General features: G+C 54.6%; 1 protein-coding gene and 1 long non-coding RNA gene across 6 annotated transcripts in view; one reads left to right on the forward strand and one right to left on the reverse strand.

Annotated features, from left to right (window-relative positions):
- LOC111827830 overlaps positions 1-308 on the reverse strand; it is a 4011-nt gene extending 3703 nt beyond the window's left edge. Inside the window, exon 1 of the long non-coding RNA XR_002831551.1 lies at positions 18-308. This is a non-coding gene — a long non-coding RNA (uncharacterized LOC111827830). The remainder of the gene's footprint in view (positions 1-17) is intronic.
- A 313-nt stretch (positions 309-621) lies between these two features.
- The window catches only part of TBX5 (T-box 5), a 44446-nt gene continuing 19757 nt past the window's right edge, over positions 622-25310 (forward strand). The window contains exons 1-7 of one of the 5 annotated variants that reach the window (XM_006098254.2): positions 622-1236; positions 5045-5229; positions 6718-6812; positions 8816-8935; positions 9670-9817; positions 13184-13336; positions 20911-21002. In XM_006098254.2, coding sequence (XP_006098316.1) covers positions 5083-5229; positions 6718-6812; positions 8816-8935; positions 9670-9817; positions 13184-13336; positions 20911-21002 — 755 coding nt within the window. In that variant the 5' untranslated portion in view covers positions 622-1236; positions 5045-5082. Of the gene's footprint in view, positions 1237-2296; positions 2791-2867; positions 3464-5044; positions 5230-6717; positions 6813-8815; positions 8936-9669; positions 9818-13183; positions 13337-20910; positions 21003-25310 lie in introns of those variants that run through there. The other 4 variants (XM_023761999.1, XM_014463886.2, XM_023762000.1 and 1 more) reach the window with 4 other exon arrangements.

The following is a 25310-nucleotide window of genomic DNA, read 5'->3' on the forward strand; positions in this document are numbered from 1 at the left end:
CCTGGCGGGGAACTTACCCTCCGGAAGGCCGGCGCTGGCTCGCGGCTCCGTGCAGGGCAGGCCTCGCTCTCCTCTCCCGCCGCCGGGGGCGTCTACGCAGCGCGATTCCCAACGGACCCAGCGCGTTCCCAGCGGCGTGCAAAAAAGCTCGCGCGCACCCTCCACGGGGCTGCGTAGAAGTTATGCCCATCGATGAGAACAGAAACAATAATAAACGTTATTACAAAACAAAGTAGGGCTCCTCGTCCCTCGGCAGGCCCCGGAGCTATTATTTTTCTCTGCAGAAATCGCCTCTCTCCATGTCCACCCCATCACCCCCTCGCACCCTGCCCCGCCCGCAGCGCTGGGCCCAGGCGCACCCCACAACTTAGCTGAAGGGCCCTTCGCAGAATGGACTTTTTCTCCGCAAGAAACACTCAGGCCCCGACTTTCTGTCTCCCTCCCAACGCCTCTGTGTCATTTCCCCTCCGCGATAGCCCAGTCATTACTTCTGAGCTGGCCTGCGCGGGACCCTGAGCTAGCCCGTCCCATACAGAACCAGCTAGAGACGCCCAACATTCCCTGGCCCAGAGCTCCTCCTCGAAAAAATAATTTTTAAATAATAAGGGGACGCTCCTGCAAGAGACCTGGTCCCCCCTGGAACCGCCAGATTGCTTCCCAAGCGTGGGCTGCGGTGGGCTCCCACCTCCCTTCGCGAAAGGGCCCCCTCCCCTCCCTAAGAAAATCGATCTTGGCTCAATTTGTGTCTGAAGTTCGCCACCCCCATTTCCCCAGAGGGCGCGGGGTTTGTTTATTTCTTTATTTATTCCCGTGGCCCAGGCGTCGGGGACTTGTGGCTGCGCAGACCCGGGGACTGATAGGCGAAGATGGAGAGAAATTAACCTCCCGCCACTGCCCCCCAGTCGAGCGTGACAGCGCGCGGACGGGTTGCGTGACTCGTGACGTCTCCAAGTCCTATAGGTGCAGCGGCTGGTGAGATAGCCGGTATCGCCCGGTTGCCTCTTTATTTTATTGGGGTATGCCTGGTAATAAACAGTAATATTTAATTTGTCGAAGACCACAAACCAACTTCGAGCTGGGAGGTACATGCTACTCTTGACAGAAGCTGGAAGAAGGTTTGGCCTAAAAGGAATCTCTTTTGGGGGCCTTTTCCCGAACTCTTCACCTGAGCCCCCCACCCCAGTGAGGCGTCACTCCTGGCTTTTGCACCGGATAGAAGAGGTGGGATTTTTGGAGGTGAGTGTCACCCTGGAAAGCTCTGGGGAGGAGGGGGGAATATCTTCGCCTGCCCCCAACACCCTAAGCTTCCCGCCCCAACACAGCCCTGCGAATCCCCCCTCTCAGGTGCTGGCTCTCAGGGCCACAGGAGGGTGCACACTCTTGCACTTTGCCTTCGGGTGTCACCTGGCACGAATAGATTCCCCCTGGGGGCTTCAGAATCCCCATTTCGCTTGGTGGCCCACACCATCTCCGCTCCACAGACTTCCGCGACTCTGGCCAGGCGATGGCTTGGGGGAGTCCGGATTTTCCCTCTCCAGAGGGGCCGGCGGGTTATTTATGGGAATTTATTTTATCCGCAAATCTCTGAGAATTTACAGGGATTGAAGAGGTCTTTCTGGATTTCCCTTTCCTTTTGCCAGAGATGCAGACACTCAGCCTCAGCCTGAAGCCATGTTTGTTTCTCGTCCTTGGCCCGGGGTCTCCTCCTTAGCAAGCCCCAGGTCCTGGGAGCTGACACTGTGGAAGGGCGAGGGTGTTTTCACAAATAAATAAACAGCCTCGGCGAAAGGCCGTGTGCAAACAAACCTGGAAGGTGGAGTGGGGACGGGAGCAAGTGCTCCGGCTGCCGTTCTCCGAGGCCGCCCGCAGTTAGGGCTGGACAACTCACTTTGGAATTCTGCAGCGATGTGTCAGGCCTGCCTTCCGTTTAGTCCCAGCGGCCACAGAGGATCACCCCGAGGCGGCTGCTGGTCTCCGGGACATTTCTCCTTCCTTAATCCCGATACCCAGACCTGGGCCTGCGGGTCCACGTCGCTAATCAGAGCCCGGCAAAAGCACAGGGTGAGGGGGTACGGGAGATGAGACCGGGAACCCTGACATTTACCCCAAGCCCTCGGGGCTCCAATCTGGGTCTGCTCAGACTAAGATCCTGACTGTTTATGCCTGTATTGACCTCTTCAACTCGACCCTCAAAATAATACATTGGGGGGGGGGGGCAGGGAGAGGAGCCAAGGGGAGATGAAAACCCCAGCCAGTCCCCAATGACTGTTTGATTATTTTAATAAAACTGGGCATTGCCTGTGTACACATCCAGCCAGGGAGGTCTGGTGGCCCTGGGGGTGGGGGCCAATGGTGATTTCTTGGCATCTTTGATCTCGACCCCCATCCCAACACACCTTCACCCTGCCTTCACCCCGGAGTCACTGAGAGTCTGGGTGATGAGTGGGGAGGGGGAGAGATGTCAGGGCGGCTAGCTGCCGGCTGGGCCAGGCGGGGTCACGCCGCTCTCCCTCTTGAGGTCAGCGTTGGAAAGAGAACTCGGGTGAGGCTGCAGAGGAGGCGCCGGGCGTGTGTGCACGCGTCTTGCGTTTAGACTCCGCTCTCTGCACGGCCCGGCCCGCGGCACGGAGATGACTTCCCGGGCAGAAGCCGGCTGGTTTGCGATGATTTGTGCAGGAATTTTTGCAGCCACCGAGCCGCACTCAGAGCAGCAGAGATGGATGGACGCTGGGAAGGGGGTGGAGAGGAGGGGGTGATCTCCAGGTCTGGGTTTGAGAGTCGTGTTGTGATGTGAGTGTTCGGGAAATCTAATGGAAAATGTGGTTGGGGGAGGGAGTGGGAAGGGATAGGGAGGGAGGAAGGAGGGAGGCAGAGGGGGAGAGAGAGAGAGGGAGAGAGAGAGGAGCTAGTTGGATAGGCAATTCCAGTACTTTGTAAGCATCAAGGCAGCCCAACGTCACTGAGCTCAGCTGAGTCGGCTTGTATTTCTGAGAGAGAGAGAGAGAGAGAGAGAGAGAGAGAGAGAGAGAAATATCTTACCTCGGATTCCGGAACTTTAACCCTGAAAGCGGCGCTCAGAGAGGACTTGGACCATTCCCACGGCTTCCTCGGGTCTCCCCACTTTCCCTCCTGGGGCTTCCCGGGAGGAGCAGGCCACTGGGCTTATCCTATTGAGCCCCCCACCCCCCTGCTGTTTTGCGTTGTTTGGAGCCCTTCTGGCGCCTGACAGCTTGGAAGTCTTTAGGGGGAGAGCGGCGCAGAGCGGAGGTGTGTGCTGGCCGTGGGCCGCGGCTGCCGGGGCTGCAGCGCTGGGTGCCCCTTCGCAGGCAGCACAGCCTCTAGTCCGCACGCAGCCCCCCGCGTAAACCCGGAGCCACCATGCCGGCGCCCCCGCCTCCGCGCGGCCGGCTGCCCTGCTAGGAGCACCAGGGAGGTGGTGAATGCACCGGCTTCACCGAGTGAGGTAACCTGGCCCGCGGCTGGCCCGGGAGGGAGCCCCGCGAGTGGGCCCCGGGAGGCGCGCCAGGCAGTGCTGCCGCCTCGCCCTGGGCTCCGCGGAGTCCGTCTCGCAGATTTCCCGGGACCGGCGGCGGAGGCCGGGGGAGCGGGGTGGTTTCCAGGACGCGCGGCCTGGTTCTGTCAAACCGTATCTTGTTCGCCTCCGCCAGCCCCGAGCTCCCGGGATCCCGGCAAGGGCGCGGGGGTGGGATTGTCCCCGCGGCCGGTGGTGCTGGGAGCGCACGTGGGTGACGCCAGCCCCGCTATCTTTTGTTGGGAGCAGACGGCGGGGCTCCCTTCGCTGCCTCCCGAAAACCCCAGGGCGCCGCGGCGAGGGAAGCTCTGGGGAGTGGGGCCTGGGCAGCTGGGTCTCCGGTCGCTGCGGACCCGGATGGGATTCGGCTTTTGGTTCGAGAGGCTGCTGCGAGCGGAGGGGCCATGCCTTGCGCCGCCTTCAGTCTTCCCGGGTTTCGAGGGAGGAAATTCCTACTTGGGAGCTCGGAAGGCGCTGGGAGCAGGAGGCTGGCTCCCCGCGGCTGCAACAGCGCTGCAGCTGCTGTTTTGTGCGTTCCAGTCTCCGGTGCCTGCAAACCCGGGCCCCTCTGCGCGTTGCGTGGGGCCGAGGCGGCCGAGTCCATGCCCGAAGCCCGGGGCCCGTTGTGTCCTCGCCAGGGCCGAGCTTGGGCCTGCACTTCCCGAGACCAGGCCCGGCTGAAGCTCGGAGGAGCTCCCTTCGGCCTGGCCGCTCCACAAAATGCCCGACCCCGGGCTGGAGGGCGGAGGAAGCCGGCGAACGCGCGCCCCGGGCGGCGGCAGAAAGCGGGCCGCCCGCGCCCGGGAGCGCGGCTCCCTCGGAACTGCGGCGGCGCTTCCCTGCCCGGCTGGCTTTTTGTTCTGAACGGTACTGAAGGTGGAGGAAGCCGGGAGGACTCTGACTGCTTGAAGGACTTTTAATTTTAAGGCCTGAACCAGATAAAAGATGAACGCGAATTCTCTTTCGGACGGGCCTCTCTCTCTGCAAATCTTTCCCCTCCGAAGTGGCTGGTTTTGCAAGAGGCGGGTTGCTCAGCCGTGCTGCCTGCGGAACCGGCGGGTTTTCAGAAACACAGCTCTGATGACCTCCTGTAATTCCACGGAGAGAAAAAAAACATTCTCCAAAGGACACTAGGTTTTTGTTTTGTTTTTGGTTCCTACCCAATGGCTTCCAAAAATACCCAGGCCTTATCTTTATTGGCTCTTCCAGGAGTCCAGACAAATTTGACGGGCAGCTGGCTTATCCAGGGGGGCCTGCGCAGGGCAGATGCGGGCTTGCCTCCTCCGGGTCTGACGCGGGCCTTTCGCAAGAGGTTGTGCGTGATCATAAAGTAATAGCAACAATACTAATAAGGGGACCTTTGCAGCCCCCTTCCGCTGGGAACGGAGGTGCTGGTAGCTGGAAAGTGGGGCCCCAGCTGCCCCCTTGTCACTTGTACTGCACTCCCAACCTTCTCTCTCTCTCTCTCTCTCCCTCTCTTTCTCTTTCTCTGTCTCTGCTTCCTGTCCACAGCGCTGGACCCCGCGCGGTCACAGGGCCCCGGGCACACCATGGCCGACGCAGACGAGGGCTTTGGCCTGGCGCACACACCCCTGGAACCTGACTCAAAGGATCTCCCCTGTGACTCAAAGCCAGAGAGCACGCTAGGGGCCCCCAGCAAGTCCCCATCGTCCCCACAGGCCGCCTTCACCCAGCAGGTAAGGAGACCCAGCTTAGGGGCTTTCCGTGGGAACCAAAGCCCCTTTTGTGGGGTGGGGGGGAGCAGGGGTGGGTTGCCCCCTGCCCCTAATTGTGCTCTTTCCTTTCTATCCCCACTCAGTCACACCGTCCTCTGCCCGGCCTCCCCGGATACTAGTCTATTCCAATCCACACTATTCTGAGGATTATCTTTGTGGCAGGAGGGTTTATAAATACACTGAGTTGCTAGAGAAGCCTTGATTATCCAGCTATTTGGGGCCAACTAACAAGAACGCAGATCCTCTGCCTGATGCACTAGGTGCAGGCTGGGCCCCGAGCGCCTCATTAAGGGCCAGGTCAGCGGCCGCTTCAGGCCAGCATGAGCGATGGCTTGACCCCTCCTCAGATCTTCCGTAGCCTTCGCCTCCGCCCGCCTCCTCGCGCCGCCGCCCCGAGCTGCCCAGAGCCGAGGGGCGCACCATTTGTCTTGAGCCCGGGGCCTGGCCGGCTGGCTGCGCGGGGCTGTGCCGGGAGGGCAGGAGGGCGCAGGGAGCCACGGACTCACGGGGCTGGAAGCCGGCCCCGGGGCCCAGGTAGACCTCCATGATTTTAAACAAGCTGTCAGGGGGCGCGAAGCCAGGTGACTTCACCAGAAAAGGTATTGGACGGAGCTAAAGCCCTTCTTGGGGTTGTCGCCGTCCTTCTTGACTAGCTCATCGCCTCTGTGCTTTGCCCTTCACGGGTCTCAGGGAAAATATGTCTGTTTGTAGAGAAGCAGCGAGAATGGGCACGCAGTTTCGGAAATCTAGATCCCCCCTTTTTACAGAAAAGCAAATTCACTTACTTATGGATTATTGCAAAACGAAGACTTTGTATATAATTTTTTCGCGTCGCTTTTGTGAAGTAACTCTTAGTTGAAAGCGGAAATGTTAAGTGGCTTAAGCTGTGCTCGTAATGAAAACAGCTTGCGGGAAGGAAGCTGGGCGTGCGGAGAGCCTAGGTTTGTTACTATAGACATTGGGGGAGGCATCTTTGTTTTGGACTGCAGGTACCTGTTACAATCTGTAAATATTTTAAAATTTAGAAGCGCACCCGTCTGTATCTGCGCTGCGTGGTGAGAATAAACACCAACCTACGGTGTTTGCGTGCTTGTAGGCTTGCGCGTGGGCTTCTGAGCCTCCGTGAGGACAGCCTGAGTGGTTTTTGAGACGGAGTGGTTTCTTTAGCTGCATCCTCAGCCCGTCCCCCATTGGACATTCTGGAGCACCCCAGGGCTGGGTGTCCCTTCTAGGCTGGTGTAGCTGACATTAGAAGGACCCCCCCATGGAGCACCTATGGGGGTTCCTGGGCCGGGGCTGCCTGGTGCTCCAGCCCAGGGACTGCAGTGAGCTGGGGACAGTTTTCAGCCTCTGAGCTGAAGGAGAAGTATCCGTGTTTGGGGCCAGTTTGGGGAGCGAAGGCCCACCGTCCCCGGGCTTGTCCATGTGACTTTTCTCTCCTTCCTCCAGGGCATGGAAGGGATCAAGGTGTTTCTCCACGAAAGAGAGCTGTGGCTGAAATTCCACGAAGTGGGCACGGAGATGATCATAACCAAGGCCGGCAGGTGAGCGTCGCGTCTGCGGAGGGCAGCGGGGAAGCTGGGAGAGTGCGGGAGAGACGAAGGGAAGATGGCTGGGGGAGTCGGGGAGAGACAGAGAGGCCTGGAGAATGCCCCCAGGGCCTCCGTCAGCGGGGGAATACCCGGAAGGGCCAGCTGCGGAAACAGGTATTTCTTGCAGCGGGGCATTTCCTCCACCTCTTATGTAAGGAGAACCGAGGCGCGGGCGGCTGTGCTCGGTGGATGCAATAGTAACGAGAGGAGGAGAGGCGAGGGGAGCGAGGACTGGAAAACAGAGGTGCAGGGAGGACTCAGAGACGAGACCGGGTTTCAGAGTGGCTCCCTCGCCTCCACCCTCCTTCCCACCCGCCCTGACCTTGGAGAGGTTCCAGAGTCCCCCGTGGCCGAGTCTGAATCGCTGGGTGTATTCGCTGCCTCTTTCATTGTTTATAGAACGCAGGCGAAGCCTTTGAAACTGAACCGGGGCTCGGCCGGGCTCTATATACAGACACCGATAAACATGGCAGTTTCGCCCGCCCGCCCGCCCGAGACTCGCCCTGCAGTTCCCTTTTAAAGCTCGCGGAGGTTTAGCTGGGAATGCTAGCCTCCGGGGAGGGGGTGGGAGAGTCGTGCAGGGTTGTATCTCCGTGCGTGAGAGCGCCGCGAGGGTGCCCAGGCCTGGGGACGGCTCGGTCACATCGCTCCCCATCCCGGACTGGCCCTCCGGGTCCCCAAGGGCAGAGGGGCCTGCGCTGACCCAGAACCGGCGGCGTGTGAAGCCGGGGAGGCCGGTAGGCCTGAGCCGCCGAGTGTGTGAAGGGGGAGGGTGGAGCCGCCCTGCCAGACGCCCCCGGCTCTCCAGCCCGAAGCCTCCCGCAATAAACTGACAACAGTGACATTTATTATTATTTGAAATTAAACAATGTCTGCTCCCCCGCTCGGCCTGGGTGAACTAGGAGGCGCGTTCTGTTTATACCAAAGAACTAAGGTTTTCTTCCCATTCCGCCCGGGCAGGAAAGCCACGGCGGAGCCCGGAGGATTTCACTATAAAAGGCCTGCGGGCCTCGCGCCCTCCGCCTCTGAGCGCACTCACGCGGCCAGATAAACACCCAGGCTTCCCCTCCAAGGCTCCCCTGCCCGCCAGCCCTGAGCGGCCTGGGATCCGGCGACTGAGCCCTCACCCTCGAGAGCCTTTAAAATGCTTACTTTTCAGGGCGCACTCTCCCCGAGGCGGCTGGGAATTGGGGAGAGGGCGCAGCGCCCACCGTTCTGGGACACAACCACCCGATCCTCTTTCTGAAACCAAATCTGGGTGGATTTTTAATTTCTTTGCCGAGGGCTCAGGAGTTTAGACTCTCCAAGGAAGAGTGCCCTGGAGGGGTTGTGGGGCGTTGAGGAATGCGTTCCTGCGAGGCTTGTTAGAGGTCCCCAACCGACTCTCTGGGGGCGGAGGACTGAAGCCGGGACAGGGTGCCTGTGTGGGCACCCACCTGTGCTCAGTCCCTAGGGCACACGCACCAGGGTGCCCACGTGACATGGGGCGCTGCCCAGATGGGCCAAAGCACCTGGCTGGGTGGAGGGGGAGGCCAGCTTTTTACCTAAGAAGCCTGCTCCTGCCCCCAATTTAAAAAATAGGTGTCTGGCTCTGGAAAGAGCCTTAAGCAGGCGTGGAAATGGGGGTCCCACGCAGGCCGCCTTCAAACCCCGCTCTCCAGGAGCCCTGCCTCCTGCTTTCTATTTTCTGCCTGGACTTAGTGGCCAGCCAGCGGCTTTCTTAGCCTTTCTCCTCCCCGTAACTGCAAGGGAAACCCGGGGTGGATCTCGGCCAGAGCGGAGTCGGGGCCACTTTTGTCTTTCACGTTTCTAAAGGAATCTTCCATCGAAATTTGTGGACATACTCTTCTTATTAGCTTTAATTCATATTCTCTCTCTCCCCCCACCCTCTCTCTCCCCCCTCACTTCTTCCTTCTCTCACTCTCTTCCGGGATTCTTCCTCCTTCCCCTCTCAGGCGGATGTTTCCCAGTTACAAAGTGAAGGTGACTGGCCTTAATCCCAAAACGAAGTACATTCTCCTCATGGACATCGTCCCCGCTGACGACCACAGATACAAGTTTGCAGATAATAAATGGTAGGCACCAGGGTGGCAGGTGGGGAGGGCGCTCCCCCACGGACCCAGCCGCCTTGTCTGAGGTCCTACCGTGCACAGAGGCTTTTGCTGCCTTCCCATTGCATTTCCTTGACCTCATTCCAAAGGGCCAAAGCGCAGCGATTAGCCCCCATTTCAGAGATGAGAAAACTGAGGCTCAGAGGAGGTAACGGGCCTGTGTGCACCGCTGCACCCGCGGGTTGTCGATTTTTCAAAAGGGTATTGTTACCAAGCGCTGGAGGTATTTGGGGGCGTAAAACCATTTACAGTTACTTTTTATGAGTTACCCGCTTTGAACATGCCTTTTTATGAAATTGCAAAATCGGCCCATGGTATTTGAGTAAAACAGGCAAGAGCGGAGAGCGAGGCCCATTCCGTGGGTAGATCTCTCCGCAGCTGCCAAGAGTGCAGAGGCCTGAAGAGGAAGCCCCCTCTGAAAGCCCTCAAGGAGTTTTCCAAGACTTTTTCGCACGCTCAGGCTCCCAGAACCCGCGAGATTGTTGGTGGGCAGCGAGAGGCTGCGGCTGCTAGGCCCGCGCACCCCGGTGCTGGGAGGCAGGATTCGGTGGAGGAAAAAGAGCCGGGGAGGGCAGCTTGTCTGGAGGGCAGCGCAGGGCCAGGGAGACCCGAGGGTCAGGCCATTCTCAGGTTCAGCAGCCCGGGCCTGGCGCGGGAACCGCCTGCACCACGTGCGCTGAGCTGGTTCCTTGGTTTAGGTCGGTGACTGGCAAAGCGGAGCCGGCCATGCCGGGCCGCCTGTACGTGCACCCAGACTCGCCGGCCACCGGGGCGCATTGGATGCGGCAGCTGGTCTCCTTCCAGAAACTCAAGCTCACCAACAACCACCTGGACCCGTTCGGGCATGTAAGTACCGGGTGCAGCCCAGCCCAGCACATTCAGGTCCATCTCTCTCCTCCCCTCCTCTCCTTTCCTTGGCTTCTAGAACCCACCCATCTCCTTTCCCGGCTTGGCTTCGTTTATTTCACCCCTTGGTCTCTGCCCCCCTCCCCCCTTTCTGGATCTGGTCTTCCTTTCTCTTCTTCCTGTCTGTCGTTTCTCTCGCCTTCTAATTCAGCTTTCCGTGTTCTCGCGCCCCTCTCCGCGCCCACCGCTCTCCCCCCGTCCACGGTTTGCCCTCTGCAGTCCTCCCTGTGGTCCTCCATCCCACGCTTTGGTCCGTTTTTCCCCGAGTGGATGGAGGTGGGGCCTGGTTCTCCTGGCCCGGGGCTCACACGGCGTCCCTGCCACCAGCCCCGGCCTTTGCTGAGGAGCGGGGATCTTGCTGTGACTGGAGCTGCACATTCCCGGCCTGGAGGCCTGGACGCCGGGGCTGGGAACCCGGCCTGCGCCCAGTCCCATCTGTGACTAGGGGTGCGGGTGGGGGTTTCAGTCCTGCAGGAAAAAACAAACCATGGTCACACTCACCCCGTGGGCACCCAGCTCAGAGGCCAGACCGCGGTGGGAGCCACACTCCTCCCCCACCCCCTCCCAAATCCTGCCTTAGTGTTGGGATGTTCCAGCCCAGAGGCAGCCGGACCACCTGCCCCCTAAACCGCTGCTGCCCCTGCTCCTGTTAGGGCGATGCTTTCTGGCAGACCTGTTTTCCCCAACTTCCAGCTTTCCTCCTCCCCATAATGCCCACAGTGGGCAAACCTGGCCCTTCCTAAACCTGGAGCCCATGGGCCCCGAGAGAGAGGGGCCTGGCGAGCCCCTGGAATTGCATGCGGGATATTGAGCGTGCAGACCCCACCCTCCAGGAGATGTGCAGTTTGAGCAGATGCCCCAGAGGGCACCGCCCTGTCTTCCCCAAAGAAAAACAAATGGAGGACAAAACACTGATTTTTAGAAAAACGCCCCTAAAACGCGTTGTTGGAAAGAATTCATCACCAGGACAGAAAATGGCCTGTGAATTCAGTGTTTGCAACCCTCAGATTGGTGATGCCGCCATACACGTGGGCTCCTTGGTCTTGGGGCATTTAATCCTCACAGCAGCCTAGGGAGGGCCCGAGGACAGAAGTCCACGCAGCCTCTGTGACTGGGAGTCCAGGGAGGGGAGGGGACTTGCCACGGTCCTCCAGCTGGGATTTGGGGACAGGATGTGAGGCTGGGTCTCCAGTCCCCAAAGGGCTCCCTGTCCTGCTAGGTTTCTTTAGACACAGCGGACAGAAACGTGGTCCCCGATTTGGGGACGTGAGGGGACTGGGTGGGAACGGATCTGAGCGGGAGGGAGGGCAGTTGGTGAAGGTACAAATGAGACCTCTCCCGTGGGCGCAGGTGGGAAGGGGACAGCAGGCCCTTCATGGATGCGCTCAGAGCCGCTCTCTGCGTGGCTGGTGGCAGCTTGAACTGCGGGCTACTGGGGCAGGGACCAGGGAGGCCGGCCCCTCTCCGCGTGGTCCGGAGCGCTGGGAAGGGTGCAGAGGGGCTTTGTCTCCAGCGTCTGGAGCGCTGCTGCCCGGGAGAGCAGGGCTGACCTGGAGCTTGGTGGGCGGCGTACCTGCGGGCGCTGAGCCATTCATTGCGGGGCAGCGCTGGGGAGAGGCGGGCTATTTGTGAAGGTCCCGCACACACCTTGCGTCCCTCTGGAGCTGGGGCCCTAGTGTGGGGACCTGCGTGGGATCCTGGTGGCAGGAAGCGGGACTGTCCTGCGGCCCCAGTTGGGCTCCTAGCCTTCCCTCCGCGGCTCTGACGCGCCTTCGGGGTCGCGCTGGGGTGGGGGTGGGGGACCCCTGGGGAAGGCTCAGGGCCCCTCCCCCCAGCTCTGGGCACCGTGGGAGTCTCAGGGCCCTGGGAGCCGGGGGAAGAGAGCGCGCTCCGAGCTGCTCCGGACTCCGCGCTGCCGCGCACTCCCACCGCGCACTCTGGCTCTGCGTCCGGAGCCGAGCGCCCTGATGAAATTAGGGGCCATCAGATCGCCCGCGCGCTGATGTCTCCGGCGTCCCCGGCCCGTCAAAGCAATTTGGCTAAGCCGGGCCGATGGCCGCGCCGCCGGGGCTGCGCGAGGCCCCGCTGCGTCTCTCTGTCGCCAGGCCGCCCGGGCCGGCGTCGCTATCGGCCGGGCAGGCGGCCGGGCTGCGGAGGCCCGAGATTAGAGCCGCGCGGCCGGGATCCGGGAGCCGCAGGGGCCCTCCCCCTCCCCCAGGCCGGTCTCTAGCGATGGCCCCAGAGCCCTGCCCCAGGGCCATCAGTGCAAATAATCAGAGACACCCAGACGCCCCCGCCGCTCCGGCCTGCAGGCCGGATTCTCAGCCCGCGTCGCGCGGCCTCTGGGTGGGTGCAGGTGAGAACGCTTTTCAAAAGCATCAGCGTTCACCGCCTCTGGGAGCCTGCAAACTGGTGCCTTAGGAAGGAGGCGCCTCTCGGTGAGTGGTCGTGCCGGCTGCCCCCTCCCAGCGGTGGGAATAGCAGCGCAGCCACATCCGCAGACCCCGCTCGTCCCTGGGAGCACCCCAAACGCGGAGCAGAAAGGACGGAGACAGAATAGGCCGAGGAGGCCGAGGCCGCAGCTCTGTCTGGGGCCAGGTCTGGAGGTGATTCCGGCTGTGGATCCTGAAATACTGATAAAGCTGGAGAAGGAGAACCTCGGCCGGCCTTGTTTGACGGTGCAGGGGGAGGGGCTCCCCTATCTCGCCGTCCTTAGGGTCCCCCACCCCATCCTCTTCTTTTTTCATTGACTCACACATTGTCCGTTCTCCAAAGAGCCAAGCCCATGATTCTCATCCCAGTTCTGCAAACGCTTCTTGTCTCTCTTTTGCGTCTCTTAGAGTTGTGTTTGTGTTGTTTTTTTTTTTTGGGGGGGGGGCAGAGTTATTTGTATGTTTGATTGTTTGTTTCTTCTCCCCTTTAATCCCAAAAGTTGTCACCAGGCTTTGGGGGGGGGGGCGCAGTCCTTGCTCCCAACTTGCTTCGCTCCTGTTGGGGCGAAAGTGCCCTACGTAGGGAGTTAATTTATTAAGCAAACTTTATTAAGAATTCTGATTTACTGCCCTGTGTGCTTTGGGTAGATTCCTGGAATATTACCCTGGCTTTTTCGGTTGGAAATTGTCATTTTTGAAATGTTTCTTTTTAATGAAATCACTGGACCCTTTTCAAAACAGGAGGGGAAAAAATCGGAATATTTTTCGAGCGCCTGTATGAGGAGGCTCATTTTGGGGGTAGAGTGCGGGGTTTTATCTGGAAACAAAGGGGTTTTCATTTTTCTTACAATCTCATTTTCTTTATTATTTTTAGATTATTCTAAATTCCATGCACAAATACCAGCCCAGATTACACATCGTGAAAGCCGACGAAAATAATGGATTTGGCTCAAAAAATACTGCTTTCTGCACCCACGTCTTTCCTGAGACGGCGTTTATCGCGGTGACTTCCTACCAGAATCACAAGGTAAGTCCAGGGCTGGGGAACCCATGCCGGGGTCTGCCGGCTGGTCCCTGACTCTGCAGGGGTCTCCGGCTGGAGCTGCAGGCTCTGGGCGGCTCCGCACGCATGGCAGGCACCAGCGTCTACTCCAGGGGTTGGGCCTGGGGCAGAGCCATGGCCTGAGGATTATAGCTTTTTTGTTCTATATTCATGGGTTTGGCAGACTCCTTTCTCTCTCTCTCTCTCTCTCTCTCTCTCTCTCACACACACACACACACACACCAGTTAGAAACAAACTTATCGCACTCAGCTACAACGAGGAGGCACCCACTACACCCCAGACGTTCTCAGTGAGAAGAAAGGCCACTTCACCCGTGACCGATGCTCTTGGGTGGGGCCGGGCCGCCCTTCCTGGGGCCACGTTTCTGTGGAGATCAGTCTCGTGCTCCCCTCCCTCCCTCCGCCTTTTGGATGCATTTCAACTCCAATCTGGGCAGGTGGCAAGGTTGCCGGAAACCTTGGGCTTGGATTTTCCAGATGCTTCTCTAATTGGTTTCAGCGATTTCTGATCTCCCCTCCGCCACCCCCCCCACATGCTAAAGCAAGGTTTGCATTGTTACAAAAATAAAAACACAAACCGAGCAAGCTCTGCCACCAGCAGCCTGGACCACACTCCCAGGACTTAGCTAGGATCCTGCAAAACCACAGCTTGGTGAGGCGGTCACGCTGGGCTCCTGGGCAGTGGTCAATGCGTTGTTGGGGAGAAGGTGGCTGTAGCTTGGGGCAGAGGTGGGATGGTGCCAGACCCCACGCTGTGCTGTTCGAAATCCACAGTCTGATGTGGGCATTTCAAAGCCTGGCAGTGACCTTGGAACAGGGCGCCCCATAACCACAGGTCGGGGGAGCATCATCTCTTCTTGCCCAGGAGTCAGGGCTGTCTTGACTTGTCATGGTTCATGTCTGTTCTTTAGAAAATCAAGGGGGCAATTCATTGTATTGGCGGGGGGAGATTGAATGATTCCTAAGGCTTGTTATGGAAAGATCTGGAACCTGACAAGGCAAGATGTGGGTGCTGGGAGGGGCCTCAGCCACTGTGCGGTGTGGACTGTGAAGAGTATTAAGCAGTGATTTGGGGTTAGAGGGCTGCTGTGGGGGAAGTAGAAGGTTCTATATGGGATCAGGGAGGGTGGGTCACGTGGACAACTTAAGGAGATGGACCTGGGAATGGGACGCCCCGCCCCCTCCACAGGTCCTATCCCCACCTACGAGGTAAGGAAGTTCCAGGGGCTGTGGGGCCAGGCGAGGGAGGCCAGCAGGGCGAGAGCACCCTGCAGCTCCCAGGCACCCCGCGGAGGTCCTTCCAGTACTGGGTGTCGGGGGAGCCCCGGAAGCCGGGTAGTTAGAGAATGCTGTGGGTCAGCTCCACATTCAGAGTGTCGGCGACAGGCCGGCTGTGATGGATGAGCCCCTCCAGGCCACAAGGCCTGTCTGGGAACCCAGGTCTGGGGAGAGCTTCCCTCCCGAAGAAACCTTGCTCGTGCCCAACATGCAATGACTTTTTAAAGGGCAAGTGCAGGGGTCCTCAAACTTTTTAAACAGGGGGCCAGTTCACTGTCCCTCAGACCGTTGGAGGGCCGGACTCTAGTTTAAAAAAAAACTATGAACAAATTCCTATGCACACTGCACATATCTTATTTTGAAGTAAAAAAACAAAACGGGAACAAGTACAATATTTGTATTTGCATGTGGCCCACGGGCCGTAGTTTGAGGACCCCTGGGAAAGAGGATTTGGCTGAGTTCTCCCATCGGTTGAACTGACAAGAGCCAGAACGTTAAGACTAAAAACCCTGAAAGCTGCACAACCATTTCGGGCGAATTGGAGTCTGGCCACTGGGAACCTGTCTCCCGGTCGCTGCTGTAAACCACTTTAGCTTGTGGTGACAGGCACAGGGAGAAGAGTGGAAACAACAGCAGCCAGGGTGCTCCTTGCCACATATATATATTCTCAAAGGCTCCCGGGCCGCCAAAGGGTCCAAAAATATATCGAATAACCCCCACCCCCCAAAGAAAGCCCAGCTTCACACAGAAAGGAAGGAAGTGGTGGACACAGGACAATGACCTGCTAGAGACACGTGGATGGTCAGACCCTTTGGGGGAGATGCCTCAGCTGTGTGTAGTCACCACCACAAAGGTGCATCCAGGGGAAATTTCTCTCCGCAGTTTTACTGAGGCATGATGGTCACACAATAAACGAGAATATTGCAAGTGCACATTTGATTAGTTTGACACATACATATACCCAGGAAACTAGCGCCATAACCACTTGTGACTATACCCACCCCCCCCCCCAATTTTTATTTTTTCTCATCTTTGAAAATTAAATTGCGGTAACATTGATTACGAACATATAAATTTCAGATGTATGACGCTATAATTTGGTATCTTTGTGCCCTGTAATATTTCTACTTAGAAAAAAGTCTTCTCCAACGAATATATTTATTGATCTGCCTGCATGAAGGAGCTTGTCCAGAGGGTGTGTGCGTGTGAGTTTCGAGCCGCGTCTAGGAGACGGTGTGTGTAAATGCTCACGGATCTACACACGTGCATCTCCGGATACGCGTGTGGGTATTTCGGAATTGGTGACCACACACAGGAACCGCTTGTTTTCTTTATTGGTTGGTCCAGGGAACCCCGTTGAGCTGGACATTTATTTAGGTCTTTTCAGCCAGCCTGGCAGAGGGATTTCGTGGGAGACAGCTTTCTGTCACTCTCCCCGCGGTGAGGTCTCCCCCACTTCAGTCGGGGGCACGCAAGGCCCCTATGTTCTTTGTGGGGAGGAAGTGCAAAGCAGTTCCGTTTTCCAGTTCAAGTCCAGGGCCGCTGCAGACGTGCCCGCGTGGATGGGTGATGTGTGACTTCCGCCGGCGGGCCAGGCTGAGGGTGATCTGCGGACTCTGTCTGTGGCTTTATTGTCCCACCGGGGCCTCGTGCGGAGGCCCTGACTTCACGGGTAGAAGCCGCCTGAGCTTTACGGCTGCATCGGGTTCAGGTGGGACTCCGGGGGGCAGACGGCCTGGGTTCGGAGCCATTTAACTGAGCACGTTACTGAACTCAGCTTTCCCCGCCTGTAGAATGGGGACAGGAGAAGGTTTACTTGTCGTTCTCGTTGTGAGGATTCCATGAGAATCCAGGGAAGGGTGTGGCGCAGACGCTGGCACAGGAGTGTTAGTGACAATCCCATTGACTGGCTCCGTCGCTGATGGATTTATTCACAGGGCAGCTCGCTCCATCCAAAAGGCAGGCTCTGGAAAACTCTTTCCTACCCTGACTTTCTTAGAATCCGAACGACTGAGATTTTCACTAAGTTCTTATTACTGTGGTTGCAAAACCACAAAAGGTTAGTTTTCGGGGCTTCGTTCGTTCACCGATCGTGTCATCAATTCCAGGACTGTCTGCCCAGCATGATGCTTTGGGTAAGTGAGCAGGGAGAGAAAAGCAATCGGGGGGTTACTTTCCCAGGGCAATTTGGGAAAACAGGAGCCACCGATTGTGTATTTATTTATTTACTTTTGGCCAAAAGGGCTCAAGGGTGTCTGCTGGGCCCAGGTACCAGGTGGAGGCAGGGATGTGACAGGACTCATTTCTCAGGCGGCAGTCACGCCCCGGGTGCCCACGGGCTGCTAATGACACGACGTATTTCCTCAGCCCAGCTGCGATCCGAGCTGGATTTGGGAGTTATTTCCCCAGATGGTTGACAGCTTGAAAAAGATATTTAAAAAACTCGAATCTTCCCTAGCGACGTTCGCTCCGTGAAACACGTTTTTGTAAGGTTTTTGCTGGAGTTGTCAGCAGCTCCCGGAGCAATCCCTAGAAATATTTAGGTGTTAAAAAAAGGTCACGTGGGCATTTCATTTCCCTGCTGTTGCAACAATGGCTGTGTATGCGAGCACGTCTGTCCCCCGATATTAACTTACTTTGCCATTAAAAGGCATTTTCCTCCTGCTTAAATCATTGTGCAAGGAGCCTGTATTTATGAGGTATGAGCTTTCTGGTTGGGACCAGGAAATGAACCCCTAATAGAGAGACATAATTAAGATTTTTGGCCCTCGTGAGGGTTTTTTCTTTTTTCTTTTTTCAAAAGCAAGAATTCCCAACAATTATTCTCATTAATTTTTACAACCTCTGTCCCACTGGTTGGAGCTGGCATTTATATTTGTATTCCCCCCCACCCCCCAGCCCGCCCCCGGATATCCGGTTTATGCTCATGCGGAGGGAGCATGGAGTCAGTTGCAGGGGAGCCTTTGGGTAGAACTGGGACATCACGGTGCATCTGTCCGTGTGTTTGTGCGCCTGCGGGTGAGCTAGCTGACAGGTAGAACATTCGAAGGCAAATTCAAGGACAGGTTATTGTATGGACGACATAAAGAAGACATTGTTCTCAGGAAGTAAGGTGGACATATGGGAAATAAGACGGAATTCTCACCTGAGCTCAGCTTGGATGCTCACATTCCTCAGGGTAGTTCTTACGTGCTACAGGACCTATATTCAGTCTCCAAAGCAAGATATACGCAAGATCAACACACCTCAGTGTCTGTGAACACATCGTGCTTACCCTATGCAGCCACATTTTTGGAAGCTGTGGTGATAAGCGCAAGAATTAGGTAGAAGTAAACTGTTTGAGGGGCAAGAAATGGGTTTGAGCAAAATACTTTGCCTGATAAAATATCCAAATCCACCCCTTTCTTCTTCTCTCAGGCGATACTTTTGTCCCGAGCTCCCAGTAGAGAAGTGACATCACGGACTGGGCATTCATTCAGACCTGAGGCCACAGCCCATGTGTCTTCCGTCCGCTCAGGGACTGGCTTCAGGGACTGCAGGGGAGGGGCGCAGGGAGTGGGGCAAGATCTCATTTTCTAAGTAGATCGTGGGTGATGGGATTTTTACTTGACTTTTTGAGAATCTCCCCGCCCCCTCTTTAAAAAAGGAATTTATGGTCAAGTGGGTTGCATTTTATTGTGACAAAACCTGAGTGGGAAAGAAAGCCCCATTAGGCTTTTAGACACGAAACAGAACTGGACTCAGGAGTGCACATTTTAAAGACCGTTTTTTTGTTTGTTTGGGTTTTCTAAAAATATGTTTTTATTGATTTCAGAGAGGAAGGGAGAGAGGGAAACATCAATGATGAGAGAGAATCATTGATTGGCTGCCTCCTATACACCCACTACTGGGGATCGAGCCCCCAACCCCGGCATGTGCCCTTGATCGGGAATAGAACCGTGACCTCCCGGTTCATAGGTCGACGCTCAACCACTGAGCCACACTGGCCGGGCTTAAAGACCATTTTTTAAAAGGGATTTTGTAGACTCTGAAGAGTCAAGTCAAAATCAGAAAGCTGCAGGAATGGGTATCATTTTTTAAAAGATGAGGGAGGAGGTGATGTGTATACACATAAATAAGCATACATACATATTAAAGCTTCTGTAATAGATTTTTTTAGAGCAGTTTTAGGTTCTCAGGAAAGTTGAGTGAAGGTACACAGGTTTGCTACATTCATTCCTCCTGCCCCCCCCCCCCCCACAGCCTGCTCACCATCAACATCCCCACCAGAGGGGACATTTGTTAGTCAGTGAACCAACACGGACACATCATCACCCTAAGTCCAGTTCACCTGAGGGTTCACTCTCGGCGCTGTCCATTCTGTGGGTTTGGACAAGCGTTTAATGACACTGCCCAGCATCACAGTATCATACAGAAGAGTTCCCCTGCCCTAAACATCCCGTGCTCTGCCTACTCACCCCTCCCTCCCCTCTAATACTGGCAGCCACACATCTTTTTACTGTTTCCATAGTTATGTCTTTTCCAAATGTCATATGACTGGAATCATATAGCATGTTTTTAAATATTCAATTTACATATGTTTTTATCATGAACACATGCGTATACATATAGAAAGTTTATGCTCATTATAGAGCGTTGGAGTTAGAAGACCTTACTAAGCCATCTCTTGTAGAAAACAGGACATACCAGACTGTCTGCCCCCAGATGCACTATTAGAGGGCGCCTTCATCTATCACCCCGCACGGAGATTCTGAGCATCTATAACTATACTATGGGGGTAGACTGAGGTGATTTGGGGGGTTACATGAATATGATGGAGTCACAGAAAGTTGTTCTCTTTCGATTATCTTTATTCAACCATCAGGAAGACAGTCTTAGTTTGGTTGGGACTCTTTTGTGATTGAAAGGTGTCTAATCTTCCCTTGTAATGAAGAGAAAGCCCGCCTTGCGTTTAGAGCAACGGTTCTCAACCTGTGGGTCTCGACCCCTTTGGGGGTCGAACGACCCTTTCACAGGGGTCGCCTAAGACCATCAGAAAACACATATATAATTACATATTGTTTTTGTGATTAATCACTATGCTTTAATTATGTTCAATTTGTAACAATGAAAATACATCCTGCATATCAGATATTTACATGACGATTCATAACAGTAGCAAAATTACAGTCAGGAAGTAGCAACGAAAATAATTTTATGGTTGGGGGTCACCACAACATGAGGAACTGTATTAAAGGGCCGCGGCATTAGGAAGGTTGAGAACCACTGGTTTAGAGCTTTCTGTGGGCACCAGTAGAGAGAACTGAAAGCATTGCTTTCTTTCTGTGGAATAGCAAGTGATTCTGGTTGGACATAGAAGTGATATAATATTTTGTACTAAATAAGTTGAAGTAAAGACTGATTAGCTTTAAGTGAAAATATTAAACGGACCAGTGTACAGGTGTGATTTAGATGACAGTGACCGTCAAGGTCAAGCGTGAGTGACTGAACCTCGATGTCCACAGAGTGACTTGATACATATACATTAATTCACACCCAGCTGTCAGGAAATGCTTCCGGCAAATGCCAGGCAGAGGCGCCCTCGCATCCGGACCTGCTACTGTTCACTCATCCTCATAGAATGTGTGTGATGGTTGACATGGAAGTTCTGGGCCTTGACCCAAAGGCCCTGTTCTATGGCTAAACTTCGTACATTGCAACAAAAGTATCCAAGAAGAGGGCTCTTTCTTCCTTACCTCAAAAATGAAAGAGGTCTGGCAGCTGCTCGATAGCCATTATATATGCTACAATTCTATCCGTTGGTGCTTATTTAATTAGACAGCGTTTTCCACCTGAGCTGGCAGAGTCTACCTGTGAAACAGAAATGAACATGACATGAGGCCTTGCAGGACTTGGAAAGCGGTAAGCAAGCCTGCCTGAGGGGAGCCTGCCAGCTGCAGGATGTGTGACACCGTCCACCACGCACACCTTTCCAAAGCGGAGGTGGATGCTGGGGAGGCCTAGTTGGTGTTTGGAACACAAAATGCTAAGAGTGAAATCAACAACAGCAACAAACTGGCCAGAATGATGCTGAGCATGACTTGAATTAATGGGCAAACCAAATCCCGGTTCTTTTCTCTGTTTAAAAGCAGTCTGATCTAGGATATTTTTTCAAAGCTTCCGCCTGAATATTTGGCTGCCAGAGGCTGCCTTTATGCAGCACCATCTTAGCTCACGTCCCGGGGCTGTCTCATAGCAATCACGCTCTCTCCTCTCTCCAGATCACCCAGTTAAAGATCGAGAACAATCCCTTCGCCAAAGGCTTCCGGGGCAGCGACGATATGGAACTGCACAGAATGTCAAGAATGCAAAGGTAAGAACGTGAGTTCCTGGGCTCCCTCCTCTCCACGCACCCCCCCCCCCCCCTCCGAACAGCCCATGTGAGCCATCAGCCACAAGGCGCCTCCCTCCAGCAGCCCACCGGGGACGGAGAAATGGAGCCCTGATAGCCAGCGAGCAGAAGGCAAAGGAGCCTCCTGGAGTCCCACTTGCTGATTGGCCTCACATGTGGTTTCCTCTGTCAGGCGACCTGGAGAATGTATCCTGGAAGCGTGGGGGTGGAATGTACCGAGGTCTTGGCATCCTTCATCTGCCCAGCGGGCTAAAGCTACCATTCGCTCCTCTTCCCTTGCCGCCTCTCCTCCTAGTGAAGTCCTCTCTCTCTTTTTCCCATAAGTCATGGCTGATGAATGATTTTCTTTCTGGCAACAGCTCTTGGTCAATGAAAGGGAAGTTAACGACTTGATTTCCTGGGGCTGAAATACAGACAAACTCGACACCACGTGGTGTCCAGGGCACCGGGGGATTGGGAGATGGTGATAAAAATCACTCCATACTTTTACATATCCTGTGGTCGCAGTCGCTGATATGATGAATAGATGGGGCTGTACAAATGTATATAGTGGGAATTTGGTCTGATTTGAAGGGATTGCCAATTTCGTCAAACACTCTCTCTGCCTCTTGATATGTTTCCAAAATAAGTTACCATATGGCAAGAGAATGAGAAATACATCTTGATCCCTGTGACCAAGAAAGTGTGTTTTTTTCCTTCCCCTGGTGGTGGGTTTCGTGTTTCAAAATAAAATGAGGTCACGTAGGAAGCTTTTCCTTATCCTTTTCTGGGAGACACAGAAAGGGGGAGTCGGGCAGACGGACAGACATGCTCACTCAAAGGGAGATGAGACCTGAGAGAAAGGCGTAGCTATGTGGTGGTTTTAACGTTGGGTTTAGAAATACACGCCGTGGAAACTGTTCTCAGATAGCAGGCTTCCCAGATCTAATTTGCATACTTTAAAAAATAAAGGGCAGAAGGGTGAAGGGGAATGCAAGGTGCAGATTTCCAGTTATAAAAGAAATAAGTCACGGGGATGTAATGTACAACAGGGAATATTGTCAATAACATTGTGATAACCTTCAATGATGGTTATTAGACTTAGTGTGGTGATCACTTCGTTAGGTGTATTAGTGTTGACTTTTTGTATACCTGACTCTAATATGATATTGTATATTCACTGTATTCAGTAAACATAAAAATGTCATTATCTTCACGTGTACACATGTACACTACTTTTGTAGCTAAACATTTGGCGTTAAGCACATCTACATTTTGAAACTGGAGTTGGATTTAGTCTCTGGTCAGAAAAAAAGTTGACAACAAATATCACATAAGGCTGAGAGGGGGCAGACTCTCTGTGGCCCTAGGCTCGGAGGTAGTTTTTATTCCTGCCACGTTCACACTCCGAGCCCAGTCCTTCAGGCCCATTAGCCATCGACAAAGGCTTGTCTCCAGCAGGTAAGGGTCCAGGTTGTGCCGTGGGGACCAGGTGGAGGGCACCCAGTTCCAGCTGAGATCTAAGGGTTTTTTCCAGCCCCCACTCCCTCCCTCCTCCCCACTAAGTCAAGAGCACATGGGGTAATGGATTTACGGTGTTTTGAATCAACCCCTCAAATTTCACCAGTTCCCAGGTCGTGTTGATTCTACCTTCTTAACATATCTCAGGATTCACCTCCCTGTCTCCGTCCAGCCCGTCTATTCTAACCACCACTGCTCCTGCCTGTGCAAGCCTCCTAACTTATTTAGACCCGACTTCGGTCCTGTTCGCCTCCCGGACATTCTCTGGGTAGCCCTGAAGACATCTTTGTAAAGCACAAGTCAGACTAGGTTACTCCACACCTAGAACATCTAGGCCTCCTATTGTTTTCAGTAGGAGGCCCAGAATCCCTCACGTGATTGCCCAAGCCCTACGCACATGACCACTCCCCTCCGGCCTGTCCACTCCCCGTGCTTTGTCCCTCACAGGTGCCTCCTCTCTGCTTCAACTTAGTTCCAAACCCACTTCTTTTGGTGACGTTTGTCCCTCCGAACAACACATTTGGTCTGCCTCAGACTTGTCCCCTCCTCCTGCACTTGGCCGTTCCCTGTCGTCACTAGTGTCACCTTGTAGCTTTCCCTTCCTCCAAGAAGCTTCCCCGGCCGCAGACTGTGTACTCCCATCTACTCCCAGGACCCCTCACTGCTTTCCCGGTCAGGCCAGGCCCCTGCACGTGGGGAGCTGATTGGACAGGTGGCAGCCGTGGAAGGACAGGTGGCAGGTACAGGAGTTTAAGAGCTCAGATGTCAGTGATCCTGGGGACTCTCCCTGAAGTTCTAGATATTTAGGCAGCTGACTCTATTTGGTCTGAATGGGCTGTCCTAACCAGCCCCTAGCTGTTGTGGATTGGGGAGGGTTTGGTTAGGTGACTTTCTTGGTAGGCAGGGCAGATGGGGGGCAGGAGGGGGGGGCTGGTAATTGATGGCGCTCAGTAATCGACAGGCAGGATCAAACCTCTCAGCCTGAGAGCCACGTGGGTCTCTGTGGCTGTGTTAGGAGCTGTGTTGGGAACAAGAGGACGCAGCAGTGACCAGGTGGGGAGTGCACAGGGCCATGTGCCCAGTTTTCCCTGGACGAGGCCTGTGGGAAGGACAGGGGACTAAGCAGAGGGGCTCTAACAGAAGGCTTTGGAGTCAGACGCACCTGGGTGCATCCTCGCTCTGCATGTGACCGTGGGCAAGCGATTGACGCTCCCGGAGCCCTAGATCCCTCATCTGTGAAGAGGGCGTAAATAAATGTAGCGCTCACTTTCTAGGGTTCTTGTAGGAGAGAGATGAGAGACTGCCTAAAGGGGGCGGGTGCCTAGTCCAGGCTCAGTAAAATGTGTCTGATACTCCCCATTGCTCCCAGTTTCGCCCTTGTTCAGAGTTTATTCTGGGGCAGCAGGTAGTGACAAGTAGTGACAAGTGTCCCAGGAAGGTGACTGTCCGGAGTCGGCCGCGATAACAGCCAGGCTGCACGGGCAGGCTCCCTGTTAATCTTCTAATCCTGTTTCCTGTTCCACACACACCCCGTGACAGCTGCTGGGGAGAAACTCGGGAGGGGCGAAATTTCCTCCAAGTCCAACAATTGGAAGGAGGGCTGAGCGTGAACTTGAAGTCAGCCCACAGAAGTCACTCTTGGATTAGCTTGGCCAACGTCTGGGCACTCACCCCACTATCTCTCTTCACCTAACTCTCCGTGTTTGGAAAAATGCAGACGGTGCCTTAGTGATTGTCCAACATTCATTTATAGTTTCTAGTTACAGAAGCAGCAACTGCTTCCTATAAAAATGGGAGAGCACAAAGAAGAAAGTAAAATCATTTTAAAATGCTGTCTCTAGCAGGCCGACTAAAATATGCACCAAGGTTATTTTGAAAGGTTAGTCTGTGGCTTAAAAAGCATCTAATCCTGAAATCCAGTATTTCCCCAAACTGCAATGCCCCTACCCTGGGGACAAAGCAGGTGATCAGAGAGGGTCCCCAGAAGACAGGAGCATCAGCCTGATCTCACAGACATTGCTTAGAACGAGAGGAAGGCAGGAAGGAAAGGAGAGGAATTAACTTAAGGTTGATTATTTAAAGAAAAATATTAACTAAAAAGCAGTAGAGCTGGTATCAAGATTGGGTGAACGTTGTCAAGATGCTATGAAAATGGCGGAAATTTGGGAAATGTACCTAAACGCCTATCTAATATGAAAGGTATTGGGGGCTTCGCCGCACTTCGAAATGGTCTAGAGCAGTGATGGCGAACCTTTTAAGCTCGGCGTGTCAGCATTTTGAAAAACCCTAACTTAACTCTGGTGCCGTGTCACATATAGAAATTTTTTGATATTTGCAACCATAGTAAAACAAAGACTTATATTTTTGATATTTATTTTATATATTTAAATGCCATTTAACAAAGAAAAATCAACCAAAAAAATGAGTTCGCGTGTCACCTCTGACATGCGTGTCACAGGTTCGCCATCACTGGTCTAGAGTCTTCTAGACCATTCTAGAACCACTCTAGACCAGTGGTTCTCAACCTTCTGGCCCTTTAAATACAGTTCCTCATGTTGTGACCCAACCATAAAATTATTTTCGTTGCTACTTCATAACTGTCATGTTGCTACTGTTATGAATCATAATGTAAATATCTGATATGCAGGATGGTCTTAGGTGACCCCTGTGAAAGGGTCGTTCGACCGCCAAAGGGGTCACGACCCACAGGTTGAGAACCGCTGGTCTAGACTGAGTGTTCACAGGACATGGCTTTCTTTCAACTTTGCT

This window comes from Myotis lucifugus, unplaced genomic scaffold (assembly GCF_000147115.1).
Source record: "Myotis lucifugus unplaced genomic scaffold, Myoluc2.0 scaffold_226, whole genome shotgun sequence".
Lineage (NCBI taxonomy): Eukaryota > Metazoa > Chordata > Mammalia > Chiroptera > Vespertilionidae > Myotis > Myotis lucifugus.